General features: G+C 46.6%; 1 protein-coding gene across 1 annotated transcript in view; it reads left to right on the forward strand.

Annotated features, from left to right (window-relative positions):
- The window catches only part of iqsec1b (IQ motif and Sec7 domain ArfGEF 1b), a 182,801-nt gene that overhangs the window by 70,828 nt on the left and 85,258 nt on the right, over nt 1-26,715 (forward strand). Inside the window, 1 exon segment of the mRNA XM_049021531.1 lies at nt 1,926-2,033. Coding sequence (XP_048877488.1) covers nt 1,926-2,033 — 108 coding nt within the window.

Consider the following 26,715-nt stretch of genomic DNA (forward strand, 5'->3'; position numbering starts at 1 on the left):
CCTACTGCCCTTCATAAAAAGCTTACTTTGCAAAGAGCAAGTTGATGGAGGCGTAAAGACAATTTCCCCAAGGGGATCAATAAAGCATCAATTATTATTATATTTTGCCCCCAGATATGAAGCCAGTTCAACTGTTGGCACAGCAGAGCTTGTGTCCGGTGTGTTAAAACGCCATATTGTGTTTGTTAGCTGCTTGCTTTGAAGACATTCGGCATTTATGTCAGTGTGTGTGTGTGTGAGGAGTGTCAGTCTGAATAGACTCAGTAGCTCTTCAAAAGGATAATTATTCTGATCCTTCGCAAAGCCATTGCATTATACAGTTGCTTCCATACCAGTTGAATTTGACACCGAATACAATCATGTCTTATACCTTACAAATCAGGGCACAAGGCTGGGAGCCACCCTGGACAGGAAGCTTCTCCATCAAACTCACAATCACACATTTGCACACCATTGGCAACTGAGAGATACTACCAGGCAGACTGGAACAGCAAAATCTTGAAAAGCAGCAGTAAAAGAAATCCAACTGAATTAAATAAATAAATTAGATATATATGTGTAAATGTCTGTCCATCCATCCATTCATTTTTCACTGTTTATTCGGGGTTGGGTCGTGGGGGCAGCAGACTTAGCAGGGATGGTCAGGCCTCCCTCTCACCAACCACCTCCTCTAGCTCCACTGGGGGAGTAACAAGGCGTTCCCAGGCCAACCGAGATAATATCTCTCCAGTGTGTACTGCGCCTACCCTGGGGTCTCCTCCCAGTTGGACATGTCTGAAACACCTCCCCAGGGGGCCATCCAGGAGGCATCCTAGATAGATGCTGAAGCACCTCAACTGGCTCCTTTCGATGCGGAGGAGAATCGGCTCTACTTTGACCCCCTCCCGAATATCCGAACCCCTCACCCTTATCTCTAAGGCTCCAAGGCCTGATGGCAGGAGCCTCCACGGACCGATCGTTGGCAATCAAAACTGACTCTACATGTATATTAGTCACTTACACACATATGTTATACTGTGTGTGTGTGTGTGTGTATATATGTATATCTTCTTAGATGCTTCTCTTCCTGATGGAGTAGCTAAGGATAAGTACAACTGGCCCAAACAGGTCTCGAACCGACAATCTTCTGGTTGCAAGTTGGTGTCGTTATCCCATGTAGAAAGAGTCTGGGTAGTGCAGCCTTGTCGGGGAGGCAGGACGATTGTACCTGATCGGGAGCCCCATGTGACCCGTGACCTCTTTCCAGTCTCATTCGTGTACACGGTGCCCTGACTGGCTAAAGAACATCAGCTGACGGAGATCCCCCTATAGGCATTAAACCTGCCCAACTGTCATTGTCGATTCTCAGTTGATTCGCCACTCGCCTGGGCTTTATCCCGTCCTTGTTAGCGGTCTTCTTATAACAGTCCCCTGCTCTGCTTCGCCCCAACTCGCGCCCAGTCCTTTCTGCGTCTCGTTGCCGTGGGTCCTCTCCATTTTCACACTCCACAGAGGATTGACAGTAACCACGGCGGTTAGGTAGGTTTGGCAAGTGGACATGTCCATGATGAAGGCCCTTTCCCGAAATGCGGCCCGCTGAGATAGCCACGCAGCCCCGAAGGTTTCGACACTTGTTTACCCTGTAATTTTTATCAGCAGTTCCCGCCTTTTCGTTGGCGGGGGCCAGCGGCAGCTCATTATGTATAATTGAATAACGAGGAGGACAGAAAGTAATTTGTCTGAGCACCCGAGCGTATTGCTTTATCGTGCTAATTAGCGTGGCGCGCCTGAAATAGATGCCTGTTTTTCGGCGCGTGCTGCATCGAGCCTCCCATCTGCGTGGGGGCCGCTCGCCAGGATCGTGGCCTCGCAGCCGCTCAGCGCGTCTGTGCCGCGCTGCAGCTGAATGTCTGAATGTCTCTCTCTCCTTCTCTCTTCTTCTGAAGGCGACACGCTTCTTTGCCAGTCGGGGTCACAGGCTGCCCAGACGACCTCATTTCCCCACTGTGTGGAAGAAGTTACCCCTGTCGAAAGTGGAGGTCGGCGTCTTTTGGGTAAATGCGTCAGGTTTTCACCATTCATTTTTCTTTGTGCTGTTTCTGATGTTGCTGATGTCTGACAAGGCTCCTGAGTTCGTAGACTTTTAAGGTTGGCTACAGTTTTCCTTGTTTCTACACAGGATGGCTTGTTTGGAAATGTTTAAGTCCATCTGCACAGCAGATGACCTTTTTATTTAAGTTAGATCATGTTAAGGATGTTGAGTCGACATTGATTTCCGGTGCTTTTGACTGCTGGGGTGCCCCTTCAAGGTAGGTGCCTTACATGTGATGCCTGTAACTGATGCTATAATGTTTTCTTGCGTAGCTCCATTTTATTTTGGCCTGGGTCCTGTCCCCCGTGCCAGTGGTCCAGAGATTTCTTCATTACAATTCCGCTACTTTGGCTGCTTTGGTTGTTTTCGCAAAGGAAATGAGACCCAGAAGGGTGTGGGGTCTGAAACAGTGAACTTGCTGCATGGGAGGTTTTATCAAGACTGATTCCTTTCTGTATCCCAGCAGGTTCTAGCTCCCTACTAAATGTTCAAATTATTGTATATATTCATACATTGAATACTTTTATAAAGCCTTCACATATGGAAGAATAGGAGCTCAACTTATTTTTCGACTGAATCTTTAAAATCTGTAATTTGTGTTTAGTTTTGGTTTAAATATCAGACACCATGTGTTACGGCCGTGATATCCAGTCAACATTACTTAACACAGCAGAAATTTTTAAATGTGTTGGTGACTGGAGTATTTGTTTTTAAATGTATGTACATGTATATGTAGTTGTAAAAAAGAAAATGGCTGTACAACGCGGGCTTTTATATTGTAGCTATTTAGGTAGCTAATAAATGCGCAGTAAAATAATGTCGTATTTTGTCTGCAAGTGCTGTCCTTGTGATGCCTGACAGAAGAGATTTGGTGTTCTGTGATATCCGGGCTTGTTTTTGTCAGTGTCTCGTTATACGAAAATTTGCGCAGTCTTTGGTGTGACTGTGACTGTCAGTTAGGAGACGCTAACGAATACGGTGCCGCTCCAGAGTCAAAATACAGTCATGAAAGCGAGACTTTAAAGGCCGACGAATGGATAACTGTGCCGCAACGGCAGCTGTGTGTGCAGGCACTCTGCGAGACAGCCCTGCCTGCTGGTAATTATGCAGTCACGCTGATTTCCAGATCAATACCTGTAATAAGCAGGAGCTGTTCAGGAAGCGGCGGGTTTTCAGATAAGTCCTAATTGAGCGCAAGGTGGTCGCAGTAGTGACTGCACCCTGGATGCTGTTATCCGAATGCAGCCTCAGCGTATAGTGGCGCAGCCTGATATGCTAATTAATGTTTTGTTTTTTTCCCCTGAAAATGAAAGCAGTGTCTATTTCAGGGACATACATAAAAACGAAGCCTTTCACCTGCACCTGATTCAGTGAAATCTATTAAGCGATGATTCTCTTCCTTAATTTTTTCAGCACGTTGACTGCATTCTACCGCGATGTGCTCGCGTTGGATAGACTGTGTTTCACAGCCATTATAACCGCCATGTTGTAAAATGTTAAAGCATCCGAAGCACGGGTTTACAGGGGAGGACGGCAGATCGATGTGGGTAAATCAGCGATACGATCGCTTTTATGTGCAGGCAGTAGAAGCACCTCAGGGCAGGCGTGGTCCACCCGGCTCCGTGCTTCCAGTGCCCCCGTCCAGTGACCTCATCCAGTGACCCCCTCAGCATTCAGGGTTACTCATACCCAACAAAAGGAGGGCAGTGGATGTCTCCATGTTTTCGGAAGAGGCTCCGGGTGGAGAGAGGCTGGCATTTCCCACTCCATCTGTTGTCCTTGTAGCGTCAGGCCTTTCTCGAGGCATTAAGGCTCTTTTTCCCTCCTTCGCGTCGCTCCTTCAGGAGCTCATTAGGTGTCACCGGTATTTCGTCTTAGCTCTCAGTCAGAGGTGAGCAATAATGACGACAGGATCGTCAGCCGCGTCCTCTGCAGTCCTGCCGGCATGTCTTCCAGTAACAGACCAGCGAACGAGTTTGCCTTGGCATAGGCTTAACCCCTGCGCCCTTGACCACTAACGCGACATCCGTCTCCCGTCCGCAGAGCTATCTTAATAAACATCATTTACATTACAATTACTTTCTTAAATGCTTGGCGGTTCTCTACTGTTAAATAATTTCAGATGTGTGCAGTAGTCATAGCGTTTTTTCTTTTTTTTAATCATTATTTCTGCTTCATGCACCAACTGCACTTTGATGTTTGGAAAATAGAGAGCAATGGTATGATGAAAGTGTGGAGAAGCCAGAGATGCCAGGATGCTGGCATCAGGAGGCTGATGGGAATTTCAAAGCTTGGTTCCGCCGTGTTTTCGAGCGGAATCACTTCCCCCGACGGTGGTCAGACCGCCATTCTGCCCGCTAGTAAACAAGCTGCGAAGCCCTTAAGGTGATGAGCTCTTTTACTCATTTGGAGAATTTTAATAGGCTGGTCGGGCTGGCAGGGTGTTGTTCTGGCTCTGATTACCGTAGAATTGTGGTTCTCCTGCAGAACTAGTGGATGCTCACCAGGTACAGGAAACCTTCCAGCCTCCAGAGCAGGACGTCAACTATCAATGGTATGTGTCCAGCATGGGCTGTAAGCAGTGGCGGAACAGCTGTACATTGCGCCCTGGGTCAAAAATGGACCCCCCCCCCCTTTCCAAATTCACACCTAGAGCCTGCAAACGCCAGTTGCAGCAGTTGTAGATGATGAAATTTAAGTAGCCTTCAAATATCATATCATACCCATCATGCACTGCAGTAGTTGGCAAATTCTACAAACATGCTTTTTTTTCGTTAAATACACACCCTAACAACATAGTCTGACTGAAAACATTACAAACTATCACATTGTTTAAAACTTGTTTTAAGTACTGTGCCAAATATTCCCACCATACGGAGTTCGTATGCATAAGAACGAGAGATATAAAAGCAGCATGTCACGAATCCATATAATATGCATGAAATCAGCAGCATAATCCTCACGAAGATTTCACATATATATGAGATTTGTAGTTGGCAGAGGGGCCATCAACGCCGCTGGGGGGGGGACAGGGGCTGCTGCCCTGGTTGCCTCGCCTACCAGTCTGCCTAGTATGATAGGCGGCCCATAGGCCCTTCGCTATATTAATGGCTTACTGAACTTCTGCAAGCTTCTTATACACAGAGGTGGGCTATGCCTGGTTCGTGAATGGGCTGCGTATTGTATAGATTAAGCACAAATAATGTTGTTCGAAGTTCTACTCTGTATGAGCTATAGTTTCTGCTGCTGGTTGTTACGGCAGCACCAGGCAGCATCTCCTCTTAAAGTCCACACCATGATTTTGTTTCAAGAAACCCGTTGAGTACTCTGCGAATGTTACTCTTTATGCATCACTGGCTGGTTGAAATAAAATCTGGGTCTGGATCTTTACTTTTTGGATCTGAAATGCCCACCTCTGTGCATTACTGTCCCTTAGACCAGCCATAATTTGCCAGCAGTGCAGCCCTGGGCTGCCTCGCTGTCCCTTCAGGCACCGGTCAGAACCCCAATCGCTTCCGTGTCACCCCCCCCCCCCCCCCCATCCCAAGATGCCTCTCCCGCTGCCTGTTGCTGCCAGCTGTCTTTGCACCTCCCAGCAAGGGGGGGTAAATGTCACATGATGCCTACATTAAAAGGGTCTGAGAATGCATGACCTCTCTTGGGACTGAGTGACACGAACTTCAGGGACTCAGAGGTCTGTGGTTCTGAGGGTTTGACTTCTGCGCCTGTGATAGGAAGGTCACAGCTTCCATTTCCTGACCCTGTCCTCTGATCCTCACTTGTACATTGCTTTTGGAAAAAAGAAAGATAAACACCTGCCAAATAAATGTTAATGTCTTATTCATTCAAGCTGTATTCACAGGATTTAAGACAATATGAGATCCGAAATGGTACAACTGTGGGCAGTTACTAATCCTTACCAGCTTCTGTTTCTCGAAGCTACTTTATGAACAATGATTCCGACTGCATAAAATTCTGTCAGTTTTTCATTCGTCGTGTTTTTTTTTTTGGATGTTTGCCGGAGAGTGACAGTCACGGACGGGGGCACCAGCGGAGTGAAACTGATACGCATGTCGTCTCTGATGAAACGCATCGGCGTTTTGCAGAAGCACCAGGCCCACGGGCCTGATTTAAGCCTCAGTAAAATATTACAAGGGCGTCTCCCTCAGAGCGATGGAGATCGAGCCCTGACAGCATGTGAGCTGTCATAAAGAGAGTGTAGGGAGACAGGCTTGCGGCCTCACGGGAGCCGCAGGGACAGAATGGAGCATGTGTGAGTGACAGCTGCTCTCACCTTGATGGGATGCAGGTCTGCTTGGCCCGTCTCTGCTCGCCGTTTCCATCCGTCTTGCGCCATGGCTTTTCCTCCTGAATGCACAACCATAAGTTTTCATTGTGTTTCGGAGTGATAGCCGTATTAGAGAGATGGATGGAGCTATGGATGAATGGATGGATGGATGGATGATACTTTATTGATCCCGAAGGGAATTTAGGCATCCAGTAGCCTACAAATATAAAATTAGTCTTCTGCTAATGTCAGTGCCGAATGTTCTAAAATATTTATAAATGATTCAGTCCAATTTTTGGACCCTGACATCGTTTCTGGTTTCTTTTCATCTGTGACATATCTGGTATTACAAACCGTATCCAGTTTTCCTGGAAATTTAAACGTGAAACATTGGTTTTTCAGAGCGACAGATTTCAGTCTGTATGTGTCTCCTGTACTGCTGTTCTATCAGGGCATGTACTGTGTTTGCATGTCACCCATGTGGCCTGGGAATCATGACATGTGACTTTTCTATTTAATGATAAGTTTAGCCCACCCCGATGTCCTACCCCTCCAAAAAAGTCCCATTATGTTGTTGGATGAGTCTAAACCACATCTTTTTTATAGTCTTTTAGAGGTTCAGGTAAATTATTATGTTTATGAAATACTTTCCTCTCCTTTAAAGTGCTTTTTGCATATAGTAGCAGGTATTTTTTTTGTGACCTCTTCCCCCCCCAGGCGGCACTTGCTGAAGGACAAAAGGGCCACTTTGTGGTCTGCTGGTATTTTTATCCATATTTAAACATGATAACATCGTGGGAAGCAGTGAAGCTCGCACGCGGGAGTGCTCTTCTGCGGATTTTGCTGAGATCATGGCAAAAACAGGCTGCAGCTCGCTGCCGTCGCGCAGCTAGATGCCGGAGATATCGCCTGTGCAAATATCCAGCAGATTTAGGGGGGATTATGTGTATATTATGACCGCAAGTCACCCTGGAAACAAACATCTGCTCGCCAAAATAAAAAGCGCTAAAAAATAATGTCAAACACGAGCAAATATCATCCACGATGATATAAAGGATAATAAATGTATTGCTGGATGATAGCCGTGCAACTACATGCTGTTTACTGGCCTGGACTGGAGAAGGTGATAACTAATAGGGTGGGAAACATCAGAGTGCGGGGTGGTCTGGTGGAGATTTTTCGCCGTCAAGCGCAATGTCAGAGATTTAACACCGGGGGAGCACTGCTGTCAGAGACGTGCACAAGAGCACAGCAGTCAAGGGTGGCGGCAGACTGAAGCAGAGCGATCGCTGAGGGCTTGCGAGCAGCGAGCAAAGATGTGTCAGAGGCGTTTATGCTCAGCCTCTGAAGGGCCCCTGTGAAGTGCAGACTTGCTCGGGCTCTGGGGGGTGGGGGTCTTGGCTCTGGCTCACGGCCAGCGGCTCTTTCACCCCGATGGGGGCGCCGCTCACTAATTGTCTGCCAGAAGGCCCGTCTCCCCTAATGACCGTAAGCGGAGCAGCTCCGGCAATGTAAGTGGCCAATTATGTGGGGGGTCCACGAGAAGTTAGCGTTGGCCACGGCGACTTTAGGAATACATTGTCGCGGTTAGGGCCGCGCGGCGCGACGAGGCTCCGCCGTACCCGGTAATGGGCACGCCGCGTTTTCCGGCTTCGGCTGAAGTCACGTCCACGATGATTCGGCTGTCGTAGTTCTGAAACACTTCCATGGTGAAAGAAGGCAAAGAAAATCAATTAACAGATTTACAAAAGATACGGGGAGACGTTGGGGGATGTGTTACGCTGAAATGACACCTCCAGCTGTGAGCACGATAAACTACGGCTCAACGTTTCACTAACCTTCTCTTCTTTTTCAGCGCTTCGGTTTATAGTCGTTTCGACTTTCTGTCACCGTCTTATGCAGATGTATTACAGAAATGAAAGCATTTCGATTTCCGCTGAAGTGACATTTCTGTTTTTGATATTACTCTCACTTTGGGGGACTTTTTCAACCATTTTCATTTTTTTTTTTTACAACCAGCATGCATCTTTCTTAGTCGTCACGTCCATAATTTGTGCGTTAACTCTCGCTTGGATTGAGCGTGCCTAGCCTTACAGAGCAGCCATTCAGTGATATCGATAGTGACATTTTAGAACTGTAATTTCACACCAGACTCCCCTTGCTACCCTGACCAGGATCAGTGGTTAAAAGATGAATCCATGGATGGATGGATGGTTGGATGGTTGGAGTAGTCTACCTGTTTATACGCAATATTTGTTTAAAAATTTGCACTAGAAATGACCTGGTAATCGCACTGATATTTTGAAACGAATGTATAAATGATTTCTTCTGAGAAATGAGACGGCCTCCCTGGATTTTATCAGGCACTTTAACAGACAAGCTCATTAAAATAAAAAGCACAGTGACCACCTCCCACTCCAGGACGCAACCTGTGCTTCCTGGTAGATCACGCCTGAAGGAACCACCGGCACCGAGCCGTGCGGAATCCAAAACTGGGATTTTCCGCCACTCCACTGTACGATTGATCGCTTCACCTCTGTGGCATGACGGTCTGCAAGGTGTTCTGTCTTTTATGTTAAAAAGGTCATTAGCTTGCTGGGAAAGATGCATATGTACGTCTTTGATGCAAAACTGTTTGGCCTGTAAGGGCTGTAACCAATGAATACATTTCTTAACGCAGGCGAAAGACAAGTGGATGTTCCACACGGAAAACACAAGGCTAATTGTGGCTGTCAGTTGGTTACAGCTAATGCTGATTACAGTCAGTTTTCCTAAATTTGGGACCATTTTGGTTTCCCGATAAATGACATCAGCACTGGAGAGAGAGAGTAGTTGATAAGACCAAGACTGCCTGTTGGCTCTGTTACACCGGACTCAGATATGTTGCCAGAAACTCATCCAGCATGCTAACTCATTTGAGATGACATCCTCTGCAAGTTAGTTTCCCTATGGCATTTAAGGTGCCTTTACAAGGAAATTCAGACTGGGCTAATAGCTCTGGCTTTAGGGTTGTTTATCGCTGCAGATGCAGAATCACACTCAGTAGTATAGAGCACTGGATGTAGTTCATTATGATTGATATGATATTATATTTTAGAATTTTTATGACTTTTTTGCACAGTTATTTTTGCAACTTGCAAATAAACATCTCATATTCTGTTATTCAACACACAGAGTGGCTTTGGTTTAGAGCTGTTCTTAACTGTGTTTGTGCATGCATCTTTAATAATAAATAATTTCAACACAAATTCTGTTTTCTCTGCTGTACAAATATTGCACCAAACCATGAACCCAAAACCGAGAGTTGATACTGAACCTTGAATTTTGAACCCCTACTGTAAGTATGTTATGCATATCTTTACAGGTACTGTAACCACACATAGATATTTTATCATATAACGGTTTGCTTCAGTTTTGTTCATACAGGGAACATTGTCACAAAGCATGTTATGGAGGCCCGGCCTTGAAGTCCCCAGAGAGCCAGCCTGAGGCGACATAGGCGAGGAAAGACTTCCTTAGAGGGAGCTGGAAACCTGAGAGGAATGAGCCTCGCGGGGGCATCCCATCCCCCTCTGGCCAGGCACCGAGCGGGATAAGTAATTCACAGACGTAGGAAGTTTGGGTCCGGAAAATACAAATCCAGCCCAAGATTTTGTTTCAGTCGACGAATTGAGTACTCTGTGACTATGACTGTTTATGCTCCACTGGTTGGTTGAAACAAAATCCTGGTCTGGATTTTTACAATCTCAACAAGAACTTTCCACCTCTGAAAATTTAATGTGTCAGCTGGTTTGTCATAAGAATGCTGAGTGACAGTAAATCTTACAGAATGTCGCTTTAATGAATTTCCCTGCCTCAGAGGATGAAGGCAAGTAGGCAGATAATTTAAATACCGCTGTGTAATCACAGTGTATGTGTTTTATGCAACTGGCGTATGTGAAACACATCTGCAGTGTACAAACTGAATGCCCTTGTTTAGGAGAATTTATTTAGGCAAAAAGATGTCTGTGTTCAGATGTAGCTAAGAGTCCAGCCGTTTATCCATCTTCCATCAGCAGGTATCCAGCACTGATGCAAGTGGCGCCCCCTAGAAGGTAGAAGGCGGCACAGCCCGAGACTATGCTGACAGACCAGTCCACCATTATTATTTAAGATTCATTTTTTAATTATCATACCTTTTACAGATAACATGGTCTAAAATGCATATTGATTTTCCTGCCTGTCGGCATTTCCTGGCTGTAATAAATTTTCCAATTTTTGTAAGGTCAGAGGTGGAGACTGAGCACTGTGATGTGTTTAATTTTAAAACTTATGTACTTTTTAATTAGGATAGATTTAAGTGGCAGAATAACAGACTTTGGGTGCTTTTCCTCATCCCGGCATGTGGCAACAGCACTTGGAGGACGGAGTAAAGGGGGTGACAGGACTCTTTGTCGTTCCAGAGAAGGTGATCTGTATCTTAGAGAAGGTGGTCTGTACCCTAGAGAAGGTGGTCTGTACCCCAGTACGGCAGCAGAAAGGGCAAGCGCTTAGCATTACTAACACACGTGATCCATCTTCTGACTGGATTGGGCTGTGCCGTTTGGCATGTTATGCTAGTAAACCTGCACGCATCCTCTGGGGCACTGCTGTCGATGGCTGAATGGGGGAGGGGGTAGAAACATGCCCCAATTTATCACTGTTAAGGGCCGGTTAATGGAACACGGTCGACTCCGGTCTGTTGACAGGCCTGCCGGTTTCGGGAGGCAGTCTAATTAACTGTACAGCGGCCACCGCTGCAGAAGGCATGGGTGTCGACGAGCGGGGGGAAGCCGTGTTGTTGGGAATTTCCGAGCTGGTGTCCCATAAATGTCAGAAAACAAATTGGACTAACTTTCAGAGGGGTATTGTTGTGGCAAAGTATTGTGGGTGCAGCCCTTGGCTGCGGACTGTCCTGGGGTTTCTGTCGATATTATCTGACTGTCATGGAGTTTCTGTCCTCGGTATTTCCTGACTGTCCTGGGGTTTCTGTCCTCGGTATTTCCTGACTGTCCTGGGGTTTCTGTCCTCGGTATTTCCTGACTGTCCTGGGGTTTCCATTCTCGGTATTTCCTGACTGTCCTGGGGTTTCTGTCCTCGGTATTTCCTGACTGTCCTGGGGTTTCCATTCTCGGTATTTCCTGACTGTCCTGGGGTTTCCGTCCTCGGTATTTCCCGACTATCCTGGGGTTTCCGTCCTCGGTATTTCCTGACTGTCCTGGGGTTTCTGTCCTCGGTATTTCCTGACTGTCCTGGGGTTTCTGTCGATATTTCCTGACTGTCCTGGGGTTTCCGTTCTCGGTATTTCCTGACTGTCCTGGGGTTTCCGTTCTCGGTATTTCCTGACTGTCCTGGGGTTTCCGTCCTCGGTATTTCCTGACTGTCCTGGGGTTTCCGTCCTCGGTATTTCCTGACTGTCCTGGGATTTCCGTCCTCGGTATTTCCTGACTGTCCTGGGGTTTCCGTCCTCGGTATTTCCTGACTGTCCTGGGGTTTCCGTTCTCGGTATTTCCTGACTGTCCTGGGGTTTCCGTCCTCGGTATTTCCTGACTGTCCTGGGGTTTCCGTTCTCGGTATTTCCTGACTGTCCTGGGGTTTCTGTCCTCGGTATTTCCTGACTGTCCTGGGGTTTCCGTTCTCGATATTTCCTGACTGTCCTGGGGTTTCCGTCCTCGGTATTTCCTGACTGTCCTGGGGTTTCCGTTCTCGGTATTTCCTGACTGTCCTGGGGTTTCCGTTCTCGGTATTTCCTGACTGTCCTGGGGTTTCCGTTCTCGGTATTTCCTGACTGTCCTGGGGTTTCCGTTCTCGGTATTTCCTGACTGTCCTGGGGTTTTCTGTCCTCGGTATTTCCTGACTGTCCTGGGGTTTCCATTCTCGATATTTCCTGACTGTCCTGTCACCGAGAAAATGCGAGATTGTCCTTTTTAGTCGGGCAGTGAGAGCAGTAGAGTGTTATTGTGACAGATTAAAAAGTGTTTTGATTCTGTTCTGAGTAATTCATTGCGGAGGGTGTTCAGCCCAACACCCTGAACTCTGAGGCTGAATGACATCATCTTGCCACTTTCCTTTTTCCTTTTGTTCTGCCGAAAGATTAATTCATCACCAATGTAACAGTGTGGTCAGTTTAGTGTTTGTATTTATTATTTTGGGGTCGTTTCATTGATAAAGACAAGTCAGAGCATAATGGTAATATTTTTGGTGATTCAAAGAATCACTGTATGCATTGAGTCCTGTGTAGGAGGAAGAAAACTTATGAATAACCATTGATGGAGAGAGAGTTCAGAAGAGGACTTCTCACTCACAGACAGCCATAGGCAGCACCAGTGTGCCTCCTTTAAGAGACCTTTCCTTAATTTATCTGACAATGTGCAGGTTACCTAAATATTAATTTGCTGTATAAAGAGGGTGTATATATGATTAAATTGTATTTTTTTAAGTGAAGCAGCTAATTTCCCCCTGCATTTAACCCTTACTGTGTGTGACATAGCAGTGGGCAGCTATTATTTAGAGCACAGGGGGCAGTGTGTGGGGGGATGCTTTGCTCAGGGTACCTCAGTGGTACCTTGCCAGTCAGGGATTCGAACCAGCAACCTTTTCCTCACTGAGTAATTTTTTTGTGAGTGCGTTTTGGGACTATGACATCACCTAACCCCTGTAAGTTCAAGTTCAGTCACTATTCTGACATATTTACATATTTATTATACAGTTGCGGATATTTTTCTGAGATTCCCCTTTGCCAGCCCACCGTGTGATGACCATGTGATCACTAATGATCTCAGCACTGTGGAAAAGGCAGTATTCCTCAAATGCCCATAAATGGTGCTAATCGCAGTGGAAAATGCTGACACTGAACCTAGCAGCTCACGTGGCTAGTGGCTGCAGATCACGCAGAACCTCTGAACTGCGCAGTTAAGTGACTTAGATTCTGCCAGCGAGGCTGCAGTTTGGCCCAGTGAGCCGAGGTCTAAATGTTTCTCCAAATGCTCAGCACCGGCAGCCGAGTGGTGGCCATAGGCCGGACTCTCCATGGCACTGTGGTTGTGTGCAGCCCGGGATCAGAGCCGTGTCCCCAATTACTGCCGGCACAGCCTCCCGGCGAGAGCTGGGGTTATCTCTGTGACGCAGAAACCCTAAACCAGACTTCCAGAACCTACGTTTTTCCATCCATTTGCTGCGTGAAGCAGTCGCTCACACTTACAAGGTCATCGAAACTGACATTTTTATGACTGAGCACAACAGTTTTTGGAGGAAAAAATAGCTTTTTGCACTGAATGGAGGGAAAATGTGTCCTCTGCACTGGCTGTACCTTTTTCTGATCTTGACCCCGTGGGGGTTATGCTTGTTGGGTTTAGATGACCGTGTCTTTGTGTTATAACACCTGGCTGTCCGCAGTGAGGCACGGAATGCGACGCTTTCCGTGTGCGTGATCCTCTGTGGACTGCGATTGTATTATGGGAGCCTGACGTCAGGCCGATTAGAAACTTCATTCAACTGGAAATCATGTTAAAATGTGAGCAAATCAGCCTTATTTCCTTCGCCCGGCGTCGTCTATGTCAGCGGTTCAGTGTGCTTTTCTTGTGAGCGTATTCATATCCTGGGGTTTTCAAATGCAATTTCTCCGTAGATCAGATGAGTCTGCTGTCTGAATGGAGGTTTTTACTCATCCTCTGCTCTTATTCTGAAACCTTGCACACTGTTCGAATGACATGATGCTTCCATGAACTTGTAAGATACAGTGTTTTTTTTGTGGTATGGATATTATATCATATGAAAGGAGTGTTAACAATAAAGTTTAAGCTAAAACTAAGGTAAGATTTAAATTTGAAATTGTCCATAGCATCATCTCAACCCAGTACAAGGTAAGTGGGTGGGTGGATGGATGAATGAATGGTGGATGAAATAGGAGCTCGCTGTTCGAAATGGTGAGTGCTTCTGTTGACATTACCTGGTAGGTGGACAGTGACCCCCAAACACTGTAGGCTGGCAGTGATGTTCGCCATAGCTCTGAAAATCCACATCAGCCACGCAGTCAGTAAACCTCCCAGTCTGTGTGTCGGTGCAACGGATCCTCGTGAGTACGGACGTGGTCTCCCAACCGCTCCCTTTTGTTTATTAGTCCTGGCATTTCACAAGCAAACTAAACCGAACAATGGAGTGTCCTTCATTCAGAAAATAACAGCGTGCTGCAGAGTGGATACAATAGTACAATCAATCCCGTCGGCAAGTTAGCCGGTTATCGGTCAAAATTTGCACATTGGTGCATTGTGTATTAGGAGAGTATTAGGAGAAACCACATTATTCTTAATGGCTCACTGTTATTTTCACCAAATGGTACAGTTTTCTTTTTTTATCTAAAAAAAGATTTTTATCACATCTAAAAATGCGGTCTTAAATCAGACCTCATGTCGCAAAGTGCACCTCACTTTGCAGACCCTTGGCTCTGCCCAAATGGAGGGCTCCGGAGAACACGATTTGGAACCCTCACCACATGTGTGCCTTGCTCCACGAGCCGTAACAAGGCGACTTGGGATGGCTGCTTCTCCGGCTGCGTTGGGTTCTCCTCTTGCTCTTTAAAAAGTAACCTGGTACCTGGCAGATTTTGTTCACATTTATACGAGAAAACCCAAGTGCCGCCATACAGCAGGCGATGTCTCAGCGCCATACCAGCCCTGATCCCCAACCGGCCTGTCCGTATCAGCTCTCTTGCGGAGTGATGGACTGGACCGTGTGTCTGCCTGGGCGTTCGCCAGCCAGGATCCCGAGGAGATTCGTCGTGTGCTGGGTGCCTCACTACAGGCTCCCCATGCCGGATCTGAACTGACCTGACCTGCACAAGACGGGACTGATTAGGTTCTCAGAAGCTGTATCTGTATTATTTCCCCACTTCTTGAGATATATTTATTTTTCTTTCAAGCAGCTTAGAGTGATGCGTAAACCAGTTGGTTAACTGACTGGTATATCTTGAACCACTGGCTGATTAAGTGCATCTGAAGGAATAGGCACAACTGGGGAATTTAATTAATATAGCTGTCGTGCAATTTTTTCTCTCTCTGTGTTTGGGGTTAAAATACTAAATATGTGATAAGCAGCTGTCAGTAGCAGAAATTGTGGGTTAGCTCAGCAATTAGCTGTGGTTGAGGACATGAACTCGGATCCCCCTGGATTCCAGGTCAGGTGTGGAAAGGGAGCTGCGCTGCTGCTCTTCAGGAAGGTACAGAAGGTCACCACATGGTCCTGCTTTTAGTTCAGGTAAAGTCCCTGTGGGTAAAGGTGTCAGCTATAGTCTGTGTTAGTTTTCATAGCTGTTTATGAGGACAGGCTACTATTGTCTGTGAACAGCACCATGTCTCAGAGCTGCTGACTCGCACGGTGATGTTTCTGGAGATAATATGAGATATTTACAAAGCCACAAGGTCCCGCTGGGCTCTCTCGCCACTTCCTGACCCATGCGCAGGCTGCACATCGCTGTGGTAATTGCAGTGTTTGTTTGCAAGCTGATTAAATGTACGGCTGACCCCGCCTCAGTGCTCCTCACCCACCCCATTCGTTCTCCCACTGCTTCCTTGGGATTTCTCAAAAAGCAGATATTCAGCCCTTGTTCCCGACGAATAAAATCTGCTGCCTCCATCCTCTGACATCACCCACTTCCAATCGATACAAACTTGTGTTGAATTAGCCATTCAGGGGTTCCAAGGTAAAGCAGAGAAATGAATGGATTCATTAAGTACTTCACACAACACCAATGATCTATTGGGTTCATTCTTCTTTTTTCTTTCCCCCAACGTCCCCCCCAGCCGAGCATGTAGACAGCAGTCCTCCAGAATGTTCTGTCGTCTGTTTTCCTGGAAGTGCTTTCCTAGAATTGGAGAGCTGCCGGCCCCGTACGGGCTGAATAGGTCCCCTGAGTGATGCCTGATTGCTTGCGGTGTGGTTTATATCACCCACATATGGGCTGTTACTGCTGGAGTCCCTGAAGAGAGGGACCACAGCCGCCATCTTGGGCAGCACGAGTGACGATCAGCATCTCTGGCTGTGCTGGGCCGACGTGTCGTGAGGTAACAGGTGCGCAGTTGCTCATACCTAACACCAATGAGCCAAGGACCCTTATATAGTCACATATTCAGCTCTCTATACATCATACAGTACACCTCAATAAAATTGCAGTTGTTTTCTTCCAGAGATTATTTTGATTTCTATCAACAATTCCTCTTTAGTCAAAGGTGCTGTTCAGCTCAGAGGTGGAAAGTTCTGGTTCATAAAATGCAAATCCGGACCAAGATTTTGTTTCAACCAACCAGTTCAGTATAAAGAGTCACAGTCACAAGAGAACTCAGCTGGTTGGTTAAAAACGAAACCTTAGTCTGAATTCGTACTTTCTAGACCTGAACTTTCCTCCTCTGAATTACACATGCATATGATATTGCTTACTAATTTATTCGTTATTGTTGTCCTGTGTGTGCGCGTTCACTTTTGGTTCGTCCTGGTTACTTCATCCATCAAACCTGGCAGTGGGGGGGGAGTGTGTGAAGGGAGTGATTTTTCTGTCCGTGCGGGAGGACAGAAGTACACAGTGTGTAACCATATTAGTAATTGAGTTCTGAACTCCAGTCACGCCTGCGAAACGTACCGCTGCCCCAGCTGCAGGTCACTGGGAGCTCTGGAGCCTCTATAGCTGCAGTGCAAAAGTGAAGAAATGAGTTCCTTGCAGAAATGATGTGAGATGCCTCCTCCTTTCCATGTGATGCGGCTTTTATGTCGCCAGTTCTCAGTACTCTTGTGAATTTGGGCTTGTTCAGAGATCAGGATATAGTTTCCGTCGAACGCTAACGATGAACTTTCTCACAATGGCTGCTCTCCCTCCCAGTGGTCAAGGCAGAGATGCGAAGGAGCAGATACACGACTCAGTGACGCTGTTGTGTGTGAGAGTAACTAGCAGCGGGCATTCGGTTACCGTGGTAACGCTCTCCCAATGCACCCTGTCCCCTTCTTCAGCTGATGGATAAGCCCACCGCCACATTTTCATGTTATAGTGTAGCTTTCAGCCTAGTTATGGCCCAAAGGTATTGGGTTTGCGGCATAACGACAGCGAGAGGCTTGAGGGAATCCGTTTTGTTATTACTTTTACAGTCAAGACTAATAGTTCAGGTCAATGGTCACACAAACCCATTTGCTTTGTATTTCAGCTTAGTTTTTCAAACTAATTAAAGAGTTTGATGAGTTGTACAAGTCTGCAGGTACAGTCATACAGCTCTGTTGTTTGTTCTGCTCGTCGGATTGTGGAGAAGATCATAATGTATGTTTATAATGAAGAGTCACTTACAGTGGTGTCTTAATAAATGAACCATAACAAAATGGAAATATGCCAGTTGTCAGGGAGTGAATTTGGGAGACGGTATTATATAAACAGCCCTGGTTATTCTGTCCCAACCCCCCAGACTTAGTGAGTTCAGCTTGAGCTTTCTGTAATAACAGTCATGTGTGTCAGGGTGAATAGCTGTTATTTTTCTTACACTGTACTAATTTAACACATCAGGGCACACTGCAGCTTAAAGTAAACCAACACCTCTCAGCATTCGTTTTGATGCTTATTGTCAGTCCAGTGCCTTCCTGTGTGTGTGTGTGTGTGTGTGTGTGTGTGTGTGTGTGTGTGTGTGTGTGTGTGTGTGTGTCTGCGAGCGGGTATACCTATCCATACTGTATCTCCCCAAATATGTTTTTTCCCCTTATGTGAACCAGTTTCCTGGTCCCCATAAGGGAAAACTCTACTTTATAAAAATCGGTGACTGCTATGAAAAAACTAAAAATGCAAAAAAAAAAAATATATATATATATATATATACAAACTTGGTTGGTTACTTATGGTTATGGTTAGGGCTGGGTGGGGGTTAAGGTTGTCATAGTTAGCGTTAGCATTTTTCCCATAGAAGTGGTCTATCCATAAGGATAGGTATACCCTACATGTGTGTTTGTATGATTGATTTTATTTGATTTTATTTGTTACTACTTTCCTTCTTTATAAAAAAAATATATCTTTTGGCAGAAAAGACAGAGCTGTAGTTTATGCAACATTACTCTGTTGTCCATGGTCAAAACCATTTTGTGTTCATATAAATGAAGCCAGGGCCTCAGATGAGTATTGCTGTTCAGGTTGAATTTTGCACAATAAAACTGCTTTTCCGGCCCCAGATTTAGCGGTACATGACGGGCGCTTCCTTTGTGGCTGCACAATGCTCTCATTCCCTTTGGATTTGCACTGAGAGGCCCGCAGTGCATGCTGGGAACCATCTGAGTACATTAGGCTCTGAAAAGCATTGCTTAGGTTACAGCTAACAGCTAATTCAGCAACAGGAAGCGTTTCCTGTCACATGGGTTCTGTTCCTGACCTTGGGGTCAGTTTCCTATTGTTCAGAAAACATGGCTCTATGTTCTGCACAATGTCATACCATGTGATCACTTGAATAACACCAACTGCACCCTGAAGTGATGATTCAATATCAGTTTGATTGGGTTGTACAATCAACAATGAATCAATGAAGCCGTTACGTGGCTTGTGGCTTTTCCTCATGAGCCGTAGCCTCTCGTGGGCATAACAACAGCGATTAAAATCTAATTATAGTTTATTCAAATGGCAGAGTGTAATTAGTGTGATCTAGGTTCATCTGCCCTGTAAGTCGCATGATGTATATTTTTGTCAATTATTATACGTCTGCTTATTGTTTAATTGAGAAAACTGGATCTGCATATGTGTGTGTTTTTTTTCTGTGCTTTGTGTAATAAGTGCCCTGCGATGAGGACGTCTCTCTTTTGGGCGTCTAACAGAGAGCCTGTTCAGGATGCCGGCCCTCTGGATGCATATTAATAGAGTTTGTCTTTACTGCAGCACAGGCAGAGCAAAGTGCATCAGTGTGGAGGCTGGTAGTGGCTGACCACACACCTGACCTTGCTTTACCACAACATGCTTAATTACGAGGCAGGTGACCAGGAAGAAGGTTCAGCTCGTTTTAAAGTGGGCGTGTCTGTTCTGGCGGCAGCTCGTGGTCTTTCCAGCGTCCCAGAAGCCGTCTCTCGTCCCAGCATTAGCCGTTTGTCAGGTGAATCTTCACCTCAATTCCAATACCCTTAAGCAAAATGTCAAATGTACAGCATCACATTCAAAATACTTCTTTTGCCTGCAGTTTTAGCCAAATCTCCTGCTTTTGTGGGTGTATTTTTGGTGTATTTCTCACTGTGGGCATTATCAGTATAAAGATCTGTTCGATCAAACTAAGCCGCTACTCCCCCCCCCCCTCCTTCCCACACCCCAGACGATGCAAGTAATTTCTATGCAATTTATGTTTCATTTACCGGCGAGTCCCAGTGCAGCTTCCGGATAGGGGGGGTGCCGAGGCCCCCTTAAAGGCCAGTAATGATGACAAATCTTCACTTCGTTATTTCCTAAGTCGCATTTGTGCTTAAAAGCTGCCTGAGTTACAGGCGGACGCCGGCCTTTCACCAACCCGGGCTTTGTCATGTTTCATACATTCGCCAGCCACAGTCAGCCAGTGCGGTTCTTAGCGGTGCCTGAGGCTTAGCTCTTCTTCCAGGGCTTCTCATCTCTGTATTACCACTATCAGGCTGGTTTTTCATCATGGAGGTGGTGTGTGGTCTGTGGTCAACCTCTGTAAAAAATGGGAGGAGTTTGCAAAGAGCCCAGAGCTGTATAACCTTAGGCCAAGTCCACCAGGAAGGTCACCATGGCTGGGCCCGATATTTCAGGTTTCACTTTGCTTGTGAAACCTTGTCTCGTCCCGCTCAGAACAGCTGAAGGGCAGATAAAGCTTGTTTTTCCCTCCTTATGTGGCGTCTTCATGCCGATACTGAGAGCGCAGCCAAGGCCGAGCTCATCGCCCTGCTCTCCTCTTAAAGTACAGAGAGTCGTGTCCGTGCTTCTGCACTGTTGCGCTCCATTAAGCAAAAACTGTGGAAATCTTTATGAATGTACAGTATGCTTGTGGTCACATCTATGATTTCTAGTCAATTGCATGCTTTTTCTACTTATCAAATGGTTCCTATATCCTGGTGTAGAAAGATCTTTCACCAGTGTTTGGAAATGAGAATTTATTTAGACTTAATTTATAAATGCTTAAAGATGGCGGTTAGATTTTAAATCAAAATTTAGAAAAATTATTGTAATCAGGTATTATCTAATGGAGTGTGGTGACGGCCTAAGTTTGGTGCCTTATGAAATTGATTTAGTGTGGTTATGCTGTTACGGCAAAGCGGGACCTGAGGTTGCCTTTTGTGACGGCTGATGGGGCGTCCTCACTGTACCCCCTCAACGTATCACCTCACCATACCCCCTCAACGTACCCTTTCACCGTATCGCCTCACCATACCCCCTCAGCGTACCCCCTCACCGTATCACCTCACCATACCCCCTCACCGTATCGCCTCACCATACCCCCTCACCGTATCGCCTCACCGTACCCCCTCAGCGTACCCCCTCAACATACCCCCTCAACATACCCCCTCACCGTATCGCCTCACCATACCCCCTCACCGTATCGCCTCACCATACCCCCTCACCATACCCCCTCACCGTATCACCTCACCATACCCCCTCACCGTATCGCCTCACCGTACCCCCTCAGCGTACCCCCTCAACATACCCCCTCAACATACCCCCTCACCGTATCACCTCACCATACCCCCTCAGCGTACCCCCTCAACATACCCCCTCACCATACCCCCTCACCGTATCGCCTCACCATACCCCCTCAGCGTACCCCCTCAACATACCCCCTCACCATACCCCCTCACCGTATCACCTCACCATACCCCCTCAGCGTACCCCCTCAACATACCCCCTCACCGTACCCCCTCACCGTATCGCCTCACCATACCCCCTCAGCGTACCCCCTCAACATACCCCCTCACCGTACCCCCTCACTGTATCGCCTCACCATACCCCCTCAGCGTACCCCCTCAGCGTACCCCCTCACTGTACCCCCTCACCGTATCGCCTCAGCGTACCCCCTCAGCGTACCCCCTCACCGTATCGCCTCACCATACCCCCTCAGCATACCCCCTCAGCGTACCCCCTCACCGTATCGCCTCACCATACCCCCTCAGCGTACCCCCTCACTGTATCGCCTCACCATACCCCCTCAGCGTACCCCCTCACTGTACCCCCTCACCGTACCACCTCACCGTACCCCCTCAGCGTACCCCCTCAGCGTACCCCCTCACCGTATCGCCTCACCATACCCCCTCACCGTATCGCCTCACCATACCCCCTCAGCGTACCCCCTCACCGTATCGCCTCACCATAGCCCCTCACTGTACCCCCTCACCGTACCACCTCACCGTACCGCCTCAGCATACCCCCTCAGCGTATCGCCTCACCATACCCCCTCACAGTACCCCCTCAGCGTACCCCCTCACCGTACCGCCTCACCATACCCCCTCACCATACCCCCTCAGCGTACCCCTTCTCCATACCCCCTCAGCATACCCCCTCACCGTACCCCCTCAGCGTACCCCCTCAGCGTACCCCCTTACCGTACCCCCTCACCATACCCCCTCACCGTACCGCCTCACCATACCCCCTCACCGTACCGCCTCACCATACCCCCTCACCGTACCCCCTCACCGTACCGCCTCAGCGTGGCTCCGCCCCTTCTGTCCATCGCTTTTCTGATTTCTCTTTCACTTTCCACTTAGGTTATTTTAAACCGTATCTGTATCTGGTGAAAAGACATTTCTCAGATGAGGTAGCCTGAAGTTTAATAAGTAGGTATCATGGTAGTTAAAAACTTGAAATATATATTTAAATATATGTTTTATATTATACCCGTGACCCTGAATAGGACAAACTGTTACACAAAATGGATGGATGGATGGATGGATTTTATAATAAATTGCATTTTGGCAACATGGATTAAAAAAATCCATCCATCCATCCATCCATGGTTTGAAACCTATCCGTGGAAGTACATGGAACACACAGAGATGTGGTGTTATCTGAAGAGTCCTTTCTTGCCTTCTCTCACTGAAAACAGTTATTTGGCTTGTTTGTATATGATAATAAGATTCATACGTTTATTTTTTGCTAGATGATTAAATCTGTTTATATGTATTTTTTTAATGATTGTTATCTGCCAAGAGGGAAAAAAAGTTTCAGAAGAAGGTACTGTCTGTTTTTCAAGTACGGCTGCAGAATTTAATTTCCCAGCGTTTCCAAGAATATTGATCATACTGCCCCCTGTTGGCATGGTACAAAAATCAGGTATCGTCTTCCTTCAGTCTCCGAATGTTTACATGCAAACTCACCATTACGTTTGAAAGAAATTCCTGTTTAATGATTAATTTTAAATGGAAAACTGACTGAGACGTAAAGCTTGGGACATACTGAAGGTCAGTGCGCACTTAGAAAATAATCATTATTAAGGCGGAAATGTGTACTTTTAGATTAAATAAAGCATCCCCCCCCCCCCCACATGTTACGGTTCAATTATACCGTAAATAATACTCCTTCTGCTTACAGTCCTATATTCCTGTATCACTACTACATAGATTTCCGTTAGATTCATTGTCGTATTATATGAGCAGTACAGTGTATAGCAGGGATGTCTGTAATAGGAATTATGGGAACACACTTACTGTATATATTTTACACAATGAATGGAGGCATTTTCCTGCTTTGTTTGAAGTCAATCTTACTGGCCAGGCCCCAGTTTGGCCTTGTCATTTGCACTGGCACCTCGCCCACTCCCCCGCTGGGACCGGGACCAGGGTACATTGTTCACGGCTGCCCCCTCTTGTCTCTGCTCATTAGTACAATAATGAATGTTGTTGAAGAAACTCTATTACTTCGGCTAATATACAGATAATAGGGTTGTAGGGGTCTTAAAACATGTGAGTGATGTTTCATGCTTTACTACCCCACCCCAAAAAAAAAAGGTTAATGAAAATATAATCTGACTCCAGCAGAACATTAGCGTCAAGCAAACAGGAAGAAGTCATCAGGTCTTGATGTATCTTTGTGACGCCAGCCAGCTGTTGATTGGCCGGGGTGTCGGCGCAATCCGCCCTATCTGGAGCGTTAAAGCCAGGTGCGTGTTGCTGGTCGCAGTTGGGGGTTTGTCCTAATTGGCCTGCTGTGGCCAGGCCCCAGTCTGCCAGAGCTGCTATCCGCCGCCCAGACCTGCTGCCAAGACCTTAACGAGCTCCTGAACCTGGAGTTTCCCCGCCAGACAGACTGTGCGTCATGGAAACGGCGCGTGCCAGACCGCGCTTCAGCCCGCCGCTCCTCTTCCTCCCATGTTTCCCTTCGGGTGGCTCCTCTTTCTCTCTCCTTTGTCATCCCTCCATTTTCACACTGACTTTCTGCCAATACTAAGGTTTCCTGTCCCTCCGCCTGAAGCCTGCTTCACCGAGAATCTGCCAACGTGCACATGGCGACGTCTCTTAATTAAATAGTTCTTAATTCAGATTTAATAGCATTTGATATATGATCGATTTTACTTCTGACAAGTAATCTAATGCATCTCAAAATCTGTGGAAATGGATTTTTGGTATCCAAGGTGAACACACTGATATCAAAATAATTAAAAGGCAAAAGATGTAATTTCCTGATATTCCTGCAGACGAACAGTTAAATCCAGGTTACTAATCCCCCTTTTCATTTATTTCTCAGTTCAGAAGTACATCTCAAGGCATCCGTGACAAAGTCATGGTGTATGAATATTTCATTTCATCCAGTGTTCATTTTTTGGAGAAGTTTCTTGGGTAAGATCAAGATTGGTCTTCATGTTGTTTTCATTGTCCCCAAGTGCACCGATCTAAAGGTCAACTTTAAAATAATAATAAAAATAAAAGAATAGTGAGTGATGTGTTGAATGGCGGCGGCAGGGAAGTGATCTGGCCCAGGCTGACCTTTCTCTTCAAACGCAGGGTCCTCCACGACGGCCTAAGCTGGTGGGCCGGGGCATTCTGCTTGGATATACTGTAGGGGTACTGGGTCGGAGGGATTGCCCCCTGGGGTTGCCCTGATGGAGCTCTGCAGTTGATTTTACAGTGTGTTTATTATTCTGAGGACATACAGATCATCACCAAGGCAACCACAAAAAAAGCACCTTTAAAATATGCTAAGAAATACTTTTTTGTCATGCATGTATCCATCCATCTGTCCAACCACCCAGTCATACATCTGTGTTGCTTTGCTACTTATGCAGTGCAGGGTCTCGGAAGGCAGGGGACACCGGTTCATTGCAGTGATGAAAACATCAACTGCATAAAAATAAGACGCGTGAGTGACCCCTGTTTGCCGACTCCCCTTGGCCCCCCGGGTTCCGAGCCGTCTTCCCGGAAAAAGGCGTGGCTTAGCTGAAACCGCTGTTTACGGCGCTTCAGACCTCATGCAAACATCCGTTACAATTCTGTTGCCAAGGAGACAGTGGGTTTGCAAAAACTGCTGGACACTGCTTTCATGCACTGCATAAATGTCTCTCATAGCCGGGAGGGTGAACATTATGAAAATGAGGAGCGATACAAACCCCTCCCTCCCTACCCCACCCCCCCAGGAACACAAAGATCAGCATGGTACAGAAGCACAACTTCTGTGAGCGACATTAATAAAGAGCGTCACAGACAGCGAACACCCTTCCTGTAATACCTGAGGGCGTTAATTGGAATATATAGCGATCATATTCAGATTTGCATGTGTTGTTTACCGACAGAAATCTTTACAGAGCAAACAAACAAAATCTGTCATTTTATGAGAAATGTGCGTGTGTGACACACGGCGGTGCGTTCCTGTGTTTGATCTCCCCTTGGGTCCATGGCAGACCCTCCCCCGGAGCCGGGTCAGATGTGTCACATGTTGTTTATGAGTTTGCCTGTGGTGCCGCTGCATGATGAGGTCAGTGCCGGCACAGCCTGGCCCCTCTGTCGTCCCAGGAGGCTGAAAACCAGCGCTTTGTTCTCCCGCCTGCCCCTGAGCAGGAGCGCGGGTGTCACAAGCGCTGTGGCATGACGGCGTGTTTGCTGTCAGCGTCCTCGTGATTGAGGCCTGAAACCACCAAGGCTATAAGCCCAGGAACAAGAAAAAACCTGTGACCCTCACAGGATAAGAGGACGGGATGGATATCTGGAAAGACATTTCTTGATTCGGACCTACACGTTTTCCTGTCCTCTTTCTTGTTGTAAAGCGTGTTCAAGTTTGCTAGGCGGGATTAAACCGTATGTTTTTATTTTTAAATGAATTTGACAGACGTCGCTTAAGAAGTGCAGTGTGTGGTTTTAAATCAGCCTCAAGCATCCACACCTCATTTCCCCCCCCTTTCCCCTCCGAGTTCCATCTGCAATGATGCCGTTTTATCCAGCCCGTTAGAATAGATGTGCTGCCTTGACGGTCGCTGTCTCACGCACACGCAAACGCTGAGGCACTTTAGTACTCTTAGGGGTGGTGAGTGACTGCATCTGTAGTGTGAGGGGGCCATCGCTCTGCTATTCTGCACGGGGTGGGACAAAGGTACTGGATGTCGACGCATAAAGGGGCTCAAAGGGTGTCAATCCAGCACAGAATGAGGATGAGGCCCCTTTAAGAGTCAAAATCAAAAAAGACTAATGTCATGTATGCATATACTCCTGAAATGCAAAGAACCGCAAACTAACTGCAAGTTATAAAAATGTATAATATTAACGTCTTATATCAACCTAATGAGGGCTAGATAACCTATTTAAACAGGATATCTATAGGTCTATAACCGGTGGTCATACTCCCCCCAACATTTATACTCTGTGGGCTCTTTGAAATGCTGTTCTCTTGATGTATCAGTGACGAATTAATTATTCTAACGATCATCCGCATCACCGTAATCATGATAATGTTGTTGTCTGGCTTTGACATTAAATTAATGGGATGTGTTGACAACGAGCCCTCCGCTTATAATGCAGAGCTCAGGAATCCTGCTTGTCTCGCCTCCCTGCTCCCTTGTTGCCTCCTGACATCATTCAAGGCTGTGATCCGCAAATGACCGGAAGCCAATGTTGTGGAGGTATTTCAGTGATTGAGGATAATAATAATAACAATATTACTATTATTATTATTATTATTATTATTAATAATAATAATAGTAATAATGATAAAGTCAGGTTCTCCAGCCCTGCATTCCACTGACCGTCATTGTCGTCTGTTGGTCTGAAAGCCTTTTTCTGTTTTTCCCTTTTTCGTCAATATCACTTGAGTTATTACCTTATTACCTCAGTTTTCCCTCTTTTGATAGAGCACACCTCCAAGGCTGGGTTCTGGGAAGCCATTCTATCAGTGTAATAGTACTGCCCTCTGCTGGCC

Source organism: Brienomyrus brachyistius, chromosome 8, assembly GCF_023856365.1.
Source record: "Brienomyrus brachyistius isolate T26 chromosome 8, BBRACH_0.4, whole genome shotgun sequence".
NCBI classification, from domain to species: Eukaryota; Metazoa; Chordata; class Actinopteri; order Osteoglossiformes; family Mormyridae; genus Brienomyrus; species Brienomyrus brachyistius.